The 14,103-nt window shown below is 39.2% G+C and overlaps 1 protein-coding gene across 1 annotated transcript in view; it reads left to right on the forward strand.

Annotated features, from left to right (window-relative positions):
- Positions 1-3,859: 3,859 nt before the first annotated feature.
- The window catches only part of LOC146459202 (laminin subunit beta-1-like), a 32,317-nt gene continuing 22,073 nt past the window's right edge, over positions 3,860-14,103 (forward strand). The window contains exons 1-10 of the mRNA XM_085089975.1: positions 3,860-4,186; positions 4,416-4,563; positions 5,777-6,069; positions 7,159-7,398; positions 8,050-8,316; positions 9,606-9,726; positions 10,631-10,819; positions 12,296-12,475; positions 13,069-13,172; positions 13,663-13,878. Of these exons, the coding sequence (XP_084946101.1) occupies positions 4,518-4,563; positions 5,777-6,069; positions 7,159-7,398; positions 8,050-8,316; positions 9,606-9,726; positions 10,631-10,819; positions 12,296-12,475; positions 13,069-13,172; positions 13,663-13,878 (1,656 nt within the window). The 5' untranslated portion in view covers positions 3,860-4,186; positions 4,416-4,517. The remainder of the gene's footprint in view (positions 4,187-4,415; positions 4,564-5,776; positions 6,070-7,158; positions 7,399-8,049; positions 8,317-9,605; positions 9,727-10,630; positions 10,820-12,295; positions 12,476-13,068; positions 13,173-13,662; positions 13,879-14,103) is intronic.

A 14,103-nucleotide genomic window follows, 5' to 3' on the forward strand; every position in this document is an offset into this window, starting at 1 on the left:
TTTTGAGCTAGCCTGTGAACAGGCTTCCAAGTGGGGGTATAGGACAAAGACAAAAATCAAGATCAAGCACGGCTCCCTTCGTTCACTGATTTTTCTCTTTATGCTATGCCTTACATGGGAGCCTGTTCACAGATTATTTTTCAGCTAAATAATAAAAAAAAAAGAAATAGCATATAACTTTTCAAGAAAATGCAAGCGACCTACACAAGAGAGCGGGTATTGATTGTCTGTTGTTTCCTTTGTATACCAGACTAAACCAAGACAAGGGGAACATACTGTTTCTTGTTTCATGATTGAGCAATTTGCTCAAAACCTTCCATTGTTTGGGCCCGTTTGAACCTGGTTTTTGCTTCAAGCTTTCTTTATTGTAACTTCTTAAAAATTTTTAAAAATCATTAAGAGCCGCATCACTTTGTTCGATTGATGGTAAGAACGTTTATTTATATATTATAATTCACAAAGGTTTCCCATCACTGTGAATGTGCATGTGAAAGATGTCAAGCCGCTTCGATGGCTTAAGGCGAACGCGAAAGCCACACACCAAAAGACGTTTAATGAGCAAAACACACCAAACACTGGCTCTGCACATGCGTTATAATGTTGGGTAAATTTTTTTTATCGTCCTCTGCAGAACAACAACGTGAAATGTGAAGTTTTCAGGATGGGGATCGTGAGTTATGACGGTGAACGACTTTTCTATATATCATCGCAGTTGCTCTCGTTCCACGTATGCCCTCCTTTTAGTCACTGTTCAGTCACCCTGTACCACCTGCTCCTCCACTTAGAAACTTTAGGTGCGCTATTGTTTGTACTCCATAAATGACACTTACGCATTTGTAATGATATGACACAGAGATGGGATGAATGATGATAATTTTTCAGAAACCACTGAATAAATTAGTGCCGATCTTTTCTTTATTTGAGTACGTTTGTGTTGTTAGGTCGCCAGTGTTGACCTGAGGCCTAATGCGACCACTTTTTGTGCACCAGCCCCCCTGGGTCACGGTATTGGACTGAAGGGTGGTTGAGGCGATACAAGTATTCTATATATCACTGATTTGAGGTTCCCCCAAAATAGCGAGAAATATTGGCTGAATAGTGCTTCGATACCTATACCTACAATGGAGGACAAAAATCCTGGGAACGGTTATGAAAAATCTTTCTTCGACGTAGCATAATATGCACTTCTCTAACCACGTGGATACCGCGAATGCCCCCCCCCCCCCCCCCCCCTGCTCCAAACAATGTTGGGATGAAGAAACACTTTTAGGACAGGGTAAAGTGTACAGGGCTTTACAAACTACAACATTGCTTGGGGGCGAGGGGGAAGGGGGAGAAATTAAGGCAAATCGTGTTAATTGTCCTAAGAGTTTTGACTCCCCCATTGTAGTGTGTCGATACTTTCTAGAGTTCTGACACTACTCACACTTTAAACAATCAAAGCGTATTATTTGTAATCCAATTTTCTTGTGCAAAATTACTTTAAACTGGTTAAAAAATATATTGATATTATGTTATTTAACCATATCCATCACTTACAGAAACAACTTACGTTACATATGATTTTTTTATGTGGGATATGCGGACCTCACAGAAAACTCTCCATGCAGTGTTTTGATTTGCCTGTTTCGGATCTAACTTGTTTTACGAAGGTTTTTTCCGGCAAACCCGACAGAGTCAGACAGTTTGAAGTTAGCTGGTTTTGTTGCTGAACGGACGATTAGATTTTCAGCCATGAAATAACGTAACGGATTCCAGCTGTTGTTTATCGTTCTTGGGTTCGGTGTTTCACGAAGATGAAGTTTCATTACTGAATAAGCTCAAGCCGGAGTTTTTGCACAAAGGCCATTTATGAAAACTGCCGTATAAACATTTGAATAATAATAATAATAATAATAATAATAATAATAATAATAATAATAATAATAATAATAATAATAATAATAATAAGCAATGCGCAAGCCAGAATTTAAATAGTGACTTTTTTGTCAGTCGTCTACTTCAGGATGGTTGAAAAGTTGCAAACTCGCGTCATCTGTGATTCGACTCTAAGAAATTTCCAACACTTTTTGTGAACAAAAAGTTAGCATTTAGTTGCAAATAACTGATTTACGCTTGCTTTTCGGTATCATATCAAAGAAAAAACTCAGTTTTACTTAGTAATCCGTTTCACAATTGTAAATAGGCTTTAATAGTTCTTTTTTTATACTTTTATCTTGTAAATAAGCAATTTTCTTGAAACATGTAAATAAAGAGATTATTATTATTTTTATAATAATAATAATAATAATAATAATAATAATAATAATAATAATAATAAATGTTATTTAACCAGGGTGACCTCTTCACCATAAAATGCTGATATCAATAAGGGCCCTGCAAAAAAGAAAAGAACCTAAAAAACCTAAAAAGCGTAAAAACAGCAACTAAATTTAAAGTTATAAAAAAACCTTGTGATCTAAAAAAATTTAAAATTCGAGTTTTAAAAATCATGACAGAGTTAAGATCCTTCATTTCAGTTGGAATGTCATTAAAATGTTTTGATCCTTTAAAATAAAAAAGACTTCCTTGTAGTCTCAGTTCTCACTTTTGGAAGCATAAGTTTCTCTCGCTTCCTTTCGTGTTGTGGATAGTTCTGAAAACCTTAAAATAATCCAGTTTAAAAAACATTGTAGGGATCCCTTTAAGCATTTGAAAGTTAAATTTATTTAATAGTACTGCATGTCACGCCCCATAGACAAGGGAAGCCATTTTGAAGGGGAGAATTGTATCCACAGTCCGGCTATGGTCATGATCCTGGATCATTCAGTCCTGCTGTCATAACGAACAAAAGCGCGTATGATTTACGGTAACATGAACAACTGAACGAAGCTGCAACTGCAGTCATAATTAGTTGAAACACTTCGGTTAACACCCAAGGTAACTAACGTGCCTGTTATATAGCACGTACTCGCCATCGCCCCCCTTCCAATTTTGTTTTCGTAGCGTGTCTTTCACTCCCGCTCGGTGAAATTCAACATTGAACGGGAAAAGGGGAAGAGAGAAGGGAACCGTTTCAACAATTTTGTCTGAGCGTGTGGGTCTTCACAAGCTGCTGGCGGGAGTTTGGCAAGAACTGAAAAGAGATTGCAAAGTTTCAGACTTCCAGTTTCGAAAACTGACGAACGCCTCGTTACTTCAAAAAAAAAGAAAACATATTTTAGTTGATACAATTAAAAAATTATTTGGGTAAGATGCATTTCTAGCAATGTCAGAAGAATTTTTCTAAGTGAGCACGCCCCTGGATTCCTCTGGAACGCGTTCGCTTTAGTGCCCCACCCGCCACTCAAAATCCCCCGCGCGCGCTGACGACCCTGATTTCGCTGATGCAGAGTATGCAATCTCTACTCGTTTGTGTGTAGCAGGCTCCCACGCAACAATCATGAGAATCAGAATATTAAATTTCATTTTCCAAGTTTGTATAGTTATTGTATATCTACTGAAAGTTTTACCGTATTAAAACTGAAATAACGTATGATGTATCGATAACGAGACAGCCAAATATCGGTATAAAATAATATTAATATCTATATTGTATTCGTGTCGGATCGATTTGCAAACTGGTGGTGTCGGCCTAGGCAATCTTCCGGTGTTTGCTTTTGTGCTGTATGAAAGAGAATAAGAGGAATTCGTGCAAAAATGCTAAATTTAAAAGGGATGTATTAAATTTGACTGTCACTGAAGATCACTGAAACACGACACTTCGCTCGCTTCCCGAGGAGGTCTTGGCGCGGAAATTCACATAACCAAATCGAAATTTCATTGGCTGTTGCCCACATTCCTGGAATGTATCGAAGCATATTGTGTTTCCGGTGGCGAATTACCGATCAGTGCGGGCGAGCATTTGGCTGGTTTGTGGTCTCTTTAACACCGCTTTACGAAGAGATTTTCTACCTTTGGTATCGTTCGCTCGTGTAAAGGTCATCATCTGCGCCGTTCCAAAGCTTCTGCCAGAGGATTTTTAATTAGAGATTCAAGTTTGGTCAAAACGATCATTTGTGAAAGGACTCGTTGTCTCGTTTAGAAGACGCGCACAGTGGTTGTTCGTTTCAGCTCATGTCTTTGCGCAAGATTTGAAGCTTCTGTAAAGGTAATTCGGGACTGAGTGATCACTAGCGATCGCATCCAAAACAGTTTCTGGAGAAAGGTTAGTCATTTTGCCTTTCTATTTGTATTATAAAGCGCCTGCAACGTTCTTGAACTTTGCTAGTGAGAGATCTCTGCTTAGACACTTCTAAAATTACAAACATTTAATAATTCGCATGACACATTTCGTCTTGTATGCGTGACTGATAAAAATTTACTCCGTGAAGTATGTTGCGCTTTACTCATCGTCAATTGCTGTTTAACTAACACGCTGTTTGCTCGTTTTCTAGGAGTAACATTTCCCGAGGAACACGTTATTCTGAGCAGAGTTGTGGGTGGTACATCAGAACATTTTGTCTTCAATCACATATTTCGGTTTTCACGTGTCAACAATGGAGACGTTCTGGAAAATTGCGACCATTGTTGTGCTAAATCTCGGTGAGTTAACCAACTGTAATCTTAAAAGAACTTGCATGTTTTCTGTTGTCCTGTTTTTCAACGTTAAATTCTTGTGCTGTTTATACTTACATACTAGAGCTGTATATTTTTATTGAGCGATACTTGAACGGTACGTCTAAAGTTACAGCCCTGCTCGAGGGTAATAAACTAATTGAGACCTCATGCCGATTACAGAATAGTTCAGCAAAATAAAGTTTCCATGGCCGGTGAGATCAATTTTTCTCTGCTTTTTAAAGGAAACCGTGAATCGTAGCTGACAGCTATGTTTTCATTAAACATGCTGACGTGCATGTACAGTATAAAGCTTATACATGTAGACAGAATTTCCTTAAGTTTTTATCTGTTTTTGTTATTTTTGTAATTTTGCCGTGTTTTGTAGGCGCGGTGTGTAGGAATCTTGTGGTTTCCTCTTTGCAGTTCACGCCCTGGTGAAGGAGAAAACCATTTTGGTGTAAATGTCAAAGCCATTTGTCAATATAGTATGCAAATCACTGAAATATCTGCCATCAGCTGATCATAGCAAAACATTTCCTTTTAAATGCTTCCTCAGTCAAGCCTTCTTCCTGAACAAGTTTTAAAATGCAAAATGATTATATAGCACAGCTAGAAAATATCAAATGCAAATATCCATGTTCATTCAAATGGCCACATTTTATGTATCAGTCAATCACGCCGGGGACAATGGAGCTGGTGCAGATAAAAAATGTCATACCTTTGTTCTAAATTATAAAAGCTTATTCAGTCATCAAATTAAAATAAATCTACATAATCCCACATATACATTGTAGCATCAACAGTGGGAATTGAACCCGGACCACATTGATGGGAGGCGAGTGCTCTCACCACTGTGCCATCCCTGTCCCCCCAGGGGAAGAGTTAGGTATGATAGATAACTAATGTCATAATTACGTAAATTATCATATCATTTGGGTGAGTGTAGTTCAGCGAAGGACGGTTTGAGGTGACATTGATGTTCCCATAACCTGATCATGACTGGAAGTCGTCATCAGACTCTGACCTTGATTCTGTTGAAACATCGGTGATCAAAGCAACTCAAACGGTCCTTCTCAGGGCTACACTCACCTGGATGATCATAATAAATTATTTACCTACTGTACATATGACATGACTCCTTTGTTCAAACCATTAAATTTTATAAACAATTAATTTGTAAGATTTTTCTTATCATTAGTTAATCAAGCTGTGAGTCAAAACCAGTGTGACAAACGCAGCTGTTACCCAGCCACTGGTGACCTTCTGATTGGCCGTGCTGATAGGTTGTCTGCCTCTTCTACTTGCGGCATGGATGAACCTGAGGAGTATTGCATTGTGTCCCATCTCCAGGATGTGAATGAGTGTTTTATGTGCGACTCAAGTATACCAGAGAATAACCATGTGGCGTCGAAAATGATCTCAGAGTTCAATGGAGAGAAAGAGAGGACATGGTGGCAGTCAGAGAACCTTCAAGAAGATGTTTACATTCAGGTTAGGGGCAAGGATGGAAAGGGATAGGGGTAGAGGGAGGTAAGAGTGGAGGGAGGTACACCATAGGGTGTAATGTAATCCATGGGGTTGGAAGGAGATAACGTGTAGCAGGGTAGGGGTGTGAAGAATAGGGGTGGAGGGGGATAGAAATGAAAGGGGCTCAGGGTGACATGACTGGGTTAGAAGGGGGTAGGGGTGGAGAAGGATGGGGCTAAAGAAAGGGGGAGGACGGAAGGGAGTGAAGTGCAACAGGGTAGACGTGGAAGGAGCTCAAGGTGACATGATAGGGCTTGAAGGGAGTATGGATGGAGTAGGACAGGGTGAAGGGAGCTATGGGTTTAATACAATAGCATTGGAAAGGGGTACATGTAGGGTTGGAAGGGAGTAGGGTGTAACAGGGTAGGGGTATAACAGGATGGGGATGGAAGGGGTTGGGGGTATAACATGGCAAGGTTGGAAGGGGGTTTGGGTGGATGGCAGAGGGTGGAACAGGATAGGGGTGTGAAGGGAGAGGGAAGGAAGGGGCTAGGGGTGCACTGTATAGGGTTGAAAGGAGGTAGGGTGTGGCAGGGTAAGGGTGTGAGGGGATAGGGGTATAATGGGCTAGTGGTGGAAGAGTATAGCAGTGGATGGGGCTAGGGGTGTAATATATAGGGTTAGAAGAAGGAAGGGGTGGGTGGGGGTCATGGGTTGAAAGTGGTAGGTGTTTAAGGAGATTGCCAAACATCCTACTTCCAGCACCTTTTCTTCCTGGTCTCAGTCCTTGTTTTTTTGTGGTAACTCTTGCTACTTTCTCCTTCACTTTTATACAATATACAGCTCTTAAAATCCTGTGTCTCTTTAATAAAGCATGTACCTGTAGCACATCCGTTTTTTCATGCCTAACGTCATGATACAGGACTGAGACACCTGGATGATTATGAAAACATTCAGTGTTCATGGTAATGGTTTGGCTGCCGAGGGCTTAAATCCAGCAAGCAAAGTGTCAATAAATCCCACCCTGTGACAGGAGTTTTTAAACTGCCATTTTTATTTAATTAATCATTTATTTGATTTATTGACTGATTTTTCATCTCTTTTTATCATCAGCTTAATCTTGAGGCTCAGTTTCATTTCACTCATTTGGTGATGACATTCCGCACATTCCGTCCTGCTGGCATGCTTATAGAACGTTCCTGGGACTATGGCAGGCAATGGAATGTATATCGTTATTATGCAGCGGACTGTAAGAAGACATTCCCTGACATTCCTCATCAACCCCAGGGAGATGTTGACGACGTTGTTTGTACGGAGGACTTTTCATCGGTGGAGCCATCCTCAAATGGAGAGGTAAGCATTAATGTACTGTATGGTTAAAAAGGATTGCTTAACTGAGGCAAATGTAAATGTATTTCTTATTGGGAATTGAATGGTCTCAAATGCTTTGTAGTATCACTGCATCAATTGAAAAAAACATCACAAAGTGTGCTACCTGATGGAATTGTAAGGTGATCTAATTAGCACGCTGTTTTCTCATCCATGACTATATACAAATATATAAATTTTAAGCCCTAAAAACCGCATAATAAGCTTCACTTCTCTGAGATTTCCCCGCCACAGTCACTCTTTCCAAGTTGCAGCTATTTATTATCTTTTCTTCTATTCTATTTGTAATTTATTCTGTGTGGCAAGATGATGATAATAATAATAATAATAATAATAATAATAATAGTTATTATTATAATAATAATAATAATAATAATAATAATAATAATAATAATAATAACAATGCTTTTATTTTCTAACGGGATTAAAAATGCAAATTAGCTCATGTAGCTCATGTACCAGAAAGGTATTGGGTCTTATCAATAATCATTCATTGTTTATATAATGTACCTTCTAGTACCTGACAATGTTTTTTCAATGGACTCTTTTCTATTTAAGGTGAAATACAAGTGATGATCAGTGTTGCAATGTACATGTTTTTCCTTTACTTAACAGGTAATCTTCAGAGCTTTGAATCCACAAATCACAGTCAAAAACCCCTACAGTGAAAAAGTCCAGAACTTGTTGAAACTAACCAACATACGAATCAACTTCACCAAACTGCACACTCTTGGTGATTTGGTATTGGACCCCACCAAGCCCGATACCAAACTGAAGTACTACTACGCTGTCTATGATCTCGTCATCAGAGGTAGCTGTTCATGTTATGGACATGCCGAGCAGTGTCTACCGCTGCCTGGAGAAGCTAGCGTTCCTGGCATGGTAAGTGCCCTAAAGAACTAGGGAAGGGGAGGTGTGGTCCTCCTTACAAGCTGACTATATAGCCTCTGCCACCCAACCCTGGCTGTTTTCAGGTTATCACTTAACCCTCAAGAAGGAGTGGGGATTTGTCAGGGAGTTGAGGGGGTGGGGGGGTGGGTGGGCTGAGAGAACTTGCACATATTTCATTCCAAAATATTTATTGTATGATTTTTACAAATTCAATTACATGTACATGAAAATCAGAAACTCAAACAAAGTTTTTGTAACATGTATAATGTTCTGGGCTGTTTTACAAGCACACTGAGTGGGTCATAGTTATTTTGATTCATGCCCTGTAGTACCTGTAACTTTAAACTACATGTATTATAATGTGCTACACATTTAAGACACTGAATTTTTTTATGCCAATGGAAACCAAGTTTTATGTTTTAACTTTAATCATCTTTCCTAATTGAATACATTTTTTTGTGTTACGTAACATTTTAGTCAGGATTATGCATAAATCCTTGTCTCAGCTGGGATGGAATGAGGTAAAGGATGTGGACTTAACTGGGATAAAGTAAGGGGAAGAGAAGCTTATTACAAAATCTTCAATGTTCATTAACATTGCAAGGCAGCCCTTTCAGTTGGTGGATGTAAGCATAGATGCCAACCTCTGAAGATCTGAAATCTGGAGATATTTTCTTCTGAGCACCCCCCCCCCCCCAACTTATTACCCTACCCTCCCCCCTTAACAAAATTGATGCACTTAATTAACCCCCCCCCCCCCCCCAAGTTGGCACAAAATTCACACAACATTAGAGCTTTTTTGTCCCTGCTTTTTAATTGGTTGAACATTTGTCCAATCGGAAAGTCGTTTTTATTGCAATGATGACAAAATCGTATTTTCTTTGGTTTCTGTCAAAGTTTGTGGCAGATTGGTAAAACAGTAATGCAAATGTAGCCATGACACTATATTTCTTAAATGTTTTGAACATTTGAGTTGAAATACTAGCCTATTATGCAAATAAGACGCCAAATCGCTTTTATCTGGGAGGTTTAGTCACCCGTATGGGAGACCGGCAGATTCGTTCCAATTATTCAGGAGACTCCTGGATAATCCTGGAGAGTTGGCATGAGTGTGTAAGGGGTGTGATAAGAGCTGTTATATGTGGTACTCATAGTGTACAGCTGTACTTACATGTAACACTAGAGAAGGTAACTATACACGTAGCACTTGAGAGAGACTCAAACTCGAGTCACCAGCTTTAATGTCAGCCTGTGTGAATCTCTTTACTTAATTTCACCAGGTGTATGGGCAGTGTGACTGCACTCATAACACAGAAGGAAAGAACTGTGAGCGCTGTAAGAAAGGTTATAATGATACGCCCTGGAGGCCGGCCACAGCTGAGGATTCCTTTGAATGCAGAAGTAGGTTTTCTATGAAATATTAGTAAGCCCCATTGGTGACAAGCCTCTAATTTCTCATTACAATATCACTGCTTGATCAAACATACAGGTACAGGTCAGGAGAATTAAGGAAATGATCAACAAAGATGAAAAAAATTCTTGATGATTTAAAAAAAATTCTCCCAAGGGGTAATCCCATTAAAACTATTTGGGGAACACTGATGAGTTTGCAGATTCAGCAATGCTCACTCTTGCTTACATTGGCTGGGCATAATTAATCTTACTACCTCATGGCTTTATTGTTAGCCACCTAAAGGGGAAGTGTCACACGCAAATTTGATGTCATTTCAAAACCCAAAAATGTTTGCCTGTCAACAGAAACATAAAATAATTGCCTAGTTTTGTTATAAATTATCACCCTAGTGCAATAAAACTGTCAATTAGTGCCTCTGGCTAGAGACAGAGTAGGCCGGTATGGATTGAAACTTGAAAAATGTTAGGCTATATAATATAATGTTTTTCAAGTTCTTGCATTTTTGTTTTCAAAATGCGCTAGAACAGATCACGAGTTGTTCTTTTCAAGAATTGAGTTGATCTCTTTCCTCTCTTTGTTCTAAAATTGTTTTGTAGCAAAGTGAAGGTCTCATTTCACCATTTTTAACCAAACAGGTCAAAAACCCCATCAGACTTCCCCTTTAATGTTGGCATTACATGATTTACATGTATGTTGAGTTCTCTACAAAGGCAAGAGAAGTCAAAGAAGATTTGAATTAGGATGGCTGGATCGAGACAAGGAGGGGTGCCTGAGTCATCCTTAATGGACTTAATTTACAAAATTAATGAAAAAGATGTATTTTGATAATGTGACTCTCAAGGAGCGACTGTTTTTAAACTTAAAAGTCCTTGTATTTTTGTTATGCATCAGGGTGTGACTGTAATGGCCATGCTGTAGAATGCCGGTTTGATCCCGCTGTGTATGCTGCTTCTGGTAATGTTAGCGGTGGAGTCTGCGTAAGCTGCCTACACAACACTGTGGGCCGCAAGTGTGAGAAGTGCAAACCACTGCACTACCAGGATCCTACTAAAGATTTCAGGGAACCTGACGCTTGTATTCGTAAGTGTCACTGATAAACGTACCATAATATTATACTGCATGTACTTGATGCAATGGGCCATTTTACAGTTGTGTGCTAAGTGACGTGGCCTTGGATTGTAAGAGAGGCTGCGGTTGACCTTGTTTTGATACAAACCGCACTGCTTTTCATATGTAGATCATGCTGTTCTTATGCTAACTAGTTTGCATTTACATATGAAAAACAGTGAGGTTTGTATCAAAACAAGGTCAACCCCAGCCTTGCTTCCAATCTAAGGCCAGGTCACTAAACACACAACTGTAAAATGGCCTATTGATGCAGAGTTTCTATGGCCAGTGTAAAGTCAGAGAAAACCGTTTTTTTTTCAAGGTCAGGGAAACGTCAGGGAATTTTGCATGAGGTCAGAAAAATTCTAAGTTTTACCTTAAAGTCAGTGAAAAATCTGGGAATTTTATTTTGTCTACTCCCGAGGTTTGTGAAATAATTTCTTTGTTGGTAAAGGTAATGTTGTTCCAAAAATATTTATACTGAGTTACTTGTACGTACAGTTTTGTAGGGCAGCTTCAGGTCTTATTCTAGAAATTATCTTCTGGTTGGGCCCACCTCAGAACTTTTGTAGGACTTATTTCACGAAAGGGGCACAGCAATAAATTGATTGTGAAAAGTTGATCGTTTGCAATAATTATGGTCAGGAACTTTTTTAAATAGGGGCGGAGATGGCCTTTAAAGTGTCCAAGTTTGTAGGTTTTTTTGCGGGGTGTGTCTGTGTGTGTGGTAGGGGAGGGGAGGGACGTTTTGATGGCTTTGTATTGAGGAAATTATGGGGCTAACTTGTAACTTTCTAACTAACTTTACAGTCGTTACCAGTGTTATTGTCTTAAAAATGCTTCTGTTGGCACATCCTTAGATAAAGGGTTTATCAAATAGAAGAAATATCCTCGCAGTTAGTACGCAACTAAAGCAGTTGCGAAAGGAAAGCCTGAAAAAAATTCAGGCTTGAACAGGATTCGACCCGTGACCGCTGCGATGCCGGTGCAGTGCTCTACCAGCTGAGCTATCAAGTCAACTGGGAGCTGGTCATATTGTGAGTTCGTAATATACCCGTGAAGGATGAATAAATGATCGCAACTGCCTTAGTTGCGTACTAACTGCGAGGATCTTTATTCTGTTTGATATTTCATCCGCAGTTCAAAACATACATTTCATATATTTTCATTCATTTATAAAGGGTTTAGTTTCTAAAGGAAATGTGTTGCTGTGTCGGTGGGGCAGTGAAATCGAATATTTAACTCCACACGTTGTTTCTCGTTCGTTATATTTTTTTGACCACATACAACCCACAATTCCTTGATTTGCTTTGGCGAAGTGCTAGCGATCAAAACGCCAGCTCTAGAATCTCTTTGCGGTTTCCAAATGAGCTAATCAAGTTAGTTGATAAAACCAACCGTTCCTCTAATCCTTGTTTGATTGTTTGTTTATTAATATCTGCTCTACAGCATGCAATTGTGATTCTGTGGGTGGAGTGAGTGGGGGTGAATGTGAGGGTAAAACGGATTCAGACGTGGGTCTGGTTGCTGGTCGGTGTATTTGCAAGACGAATGTGAATGGTAACAGATGCAATCAGTGTAAACCAGGATTCTGGAATCTACAATCATCAAACCCTGATGGCTGTGAAGGTAATAATATTCACTGAAACCATTTTCTGTTTTAATTCTAATTTTTTAAGAGGCAATTAGTGTCACCGCAATCGCGTTCACGCGCATCCGAGGTCTTGCAAGGATATGAACTCAAGACACATGAATTTAGAACTTTAAATACGGTATCTGAAAATAACAAATTCAAAAGCACTTGAACAAAAACGACTTACAGTGGTTGACAAGAAAAGTGCAGTAAAGAACAAGACCAAGTTTTAATAGAAGAAAGAACCTACAGTTATTTACTGAGCTATCAAGCCAACTGGGAGCTGGTTATACAAGCTGGCCAAGGTTAATTATAGTTACTGTAAAGATAACAAATTAATCATTTATTAGGTATTAATTTCTAGATGAATGTAACAAGTAAGAAGACGAAAACGCTAGACGACTAGCAATAAAAAGTGTATCTGCTGTTGACAAGTTTTGATTGGTTCGTTGCGTTATTCATATCAGTTCTGATTGGCTGTTGATTACTTTTGAAAACCACTCTGTTGCAAAATTACATTTGTAATATTATTATTGCGTTTTTGTAAGTTATTGCGGGGTGTTGATAGTTTGATTGTTTATCATTTCAGCGTGTGGTTGCAGTTCCCTTGGGACAATAGGATTTTGTGACCCCACGAACGGGAAGTGCACGTGTAAGCGGTTTGTTATGGGAGCAAGATGCGACCGCTGTCAGGTACAGTTGTGAACTCAATACTCTAGCCTATGAAACACATCCTGTTTCACAACTTTTGTTTTACGGACGTTCGCACGAAAATCTTCTACTCTTCTGAGCTGCTCTTGGCTTTACGAAAATGCTAGCTGAGTTTCTTTGGCACTACAGACGACATTTTTCCCTTGCGAAAACAAAAAAAATTGATTGTTTTCAATTTTTCGAAAGTTTGACACTAAAGAAAACTATAGTTTTTCCTCACAATTTAATTGGCATTCTAAGGCAGCGAATACCATTCGGAACAAATATCCTAACGTAACGAGCTGTCGGATATCCGTGTCATAGCCGGTAAAGCAATGTAGTGTTGTTATGAACTCCCTGTTTTCTCGGGTTGTCTTGACATGTCCGTGAATTTCAGAAAGTTGTTTGTGATTTTTGAAACCCAACAAAAAATACTTAAAAAAAATAAATAATAATTAAAAATTAATAATATGATGGTATTTCCTTTATCTAGCCTGGTTACTGGGGACTATCCCAGAGTTCACTCGGATGTAAGCCATGTGACTGTGACGTAGGTGGTAGCTATGAGAGGAACTGTGAACAAGTCAAGGGACAGTGCCGCTGCCGGAAGGGGATCACGGGAAGGCAATGCGATCAAGTCCAGACTGGAAACTTCTTCCCGTTACCAGATCACTTGAAATATGAATCAGAGGAAGCTGCAATTATAGGGGTATGTATGCTGATGATTACATGAAGTATATTTCAGTACATGCAGTATATTTCAGGGAGTACAAAATACCATAACGGCAATACACGGTCATACCAGACTCTGAAGTTCAAGCAAGATGCATTAGTGTTGTCTTTTGAGGCTAAGCTCTACCAGTGCCACAATGATGTGTTCCTGATACTGACACCATCGCCCAAGGGTTACATTCTGATGTTAACGTGGGTCTTA

Source organism: Pavona decussata, unplaced genomic scaffold (assembly GCF_977016875.1).
Source record: "Pavona decussata unplaced genomic scaffold, jaPavDecu1.1 SCAFFOLD_223, whole genome shotgun sequence".
NCBI lineage: Eukaryota > Metazoa > Cnidaria > Anthozoa > Scleractinia > Agariciidae > Pavona > Pavona decussata.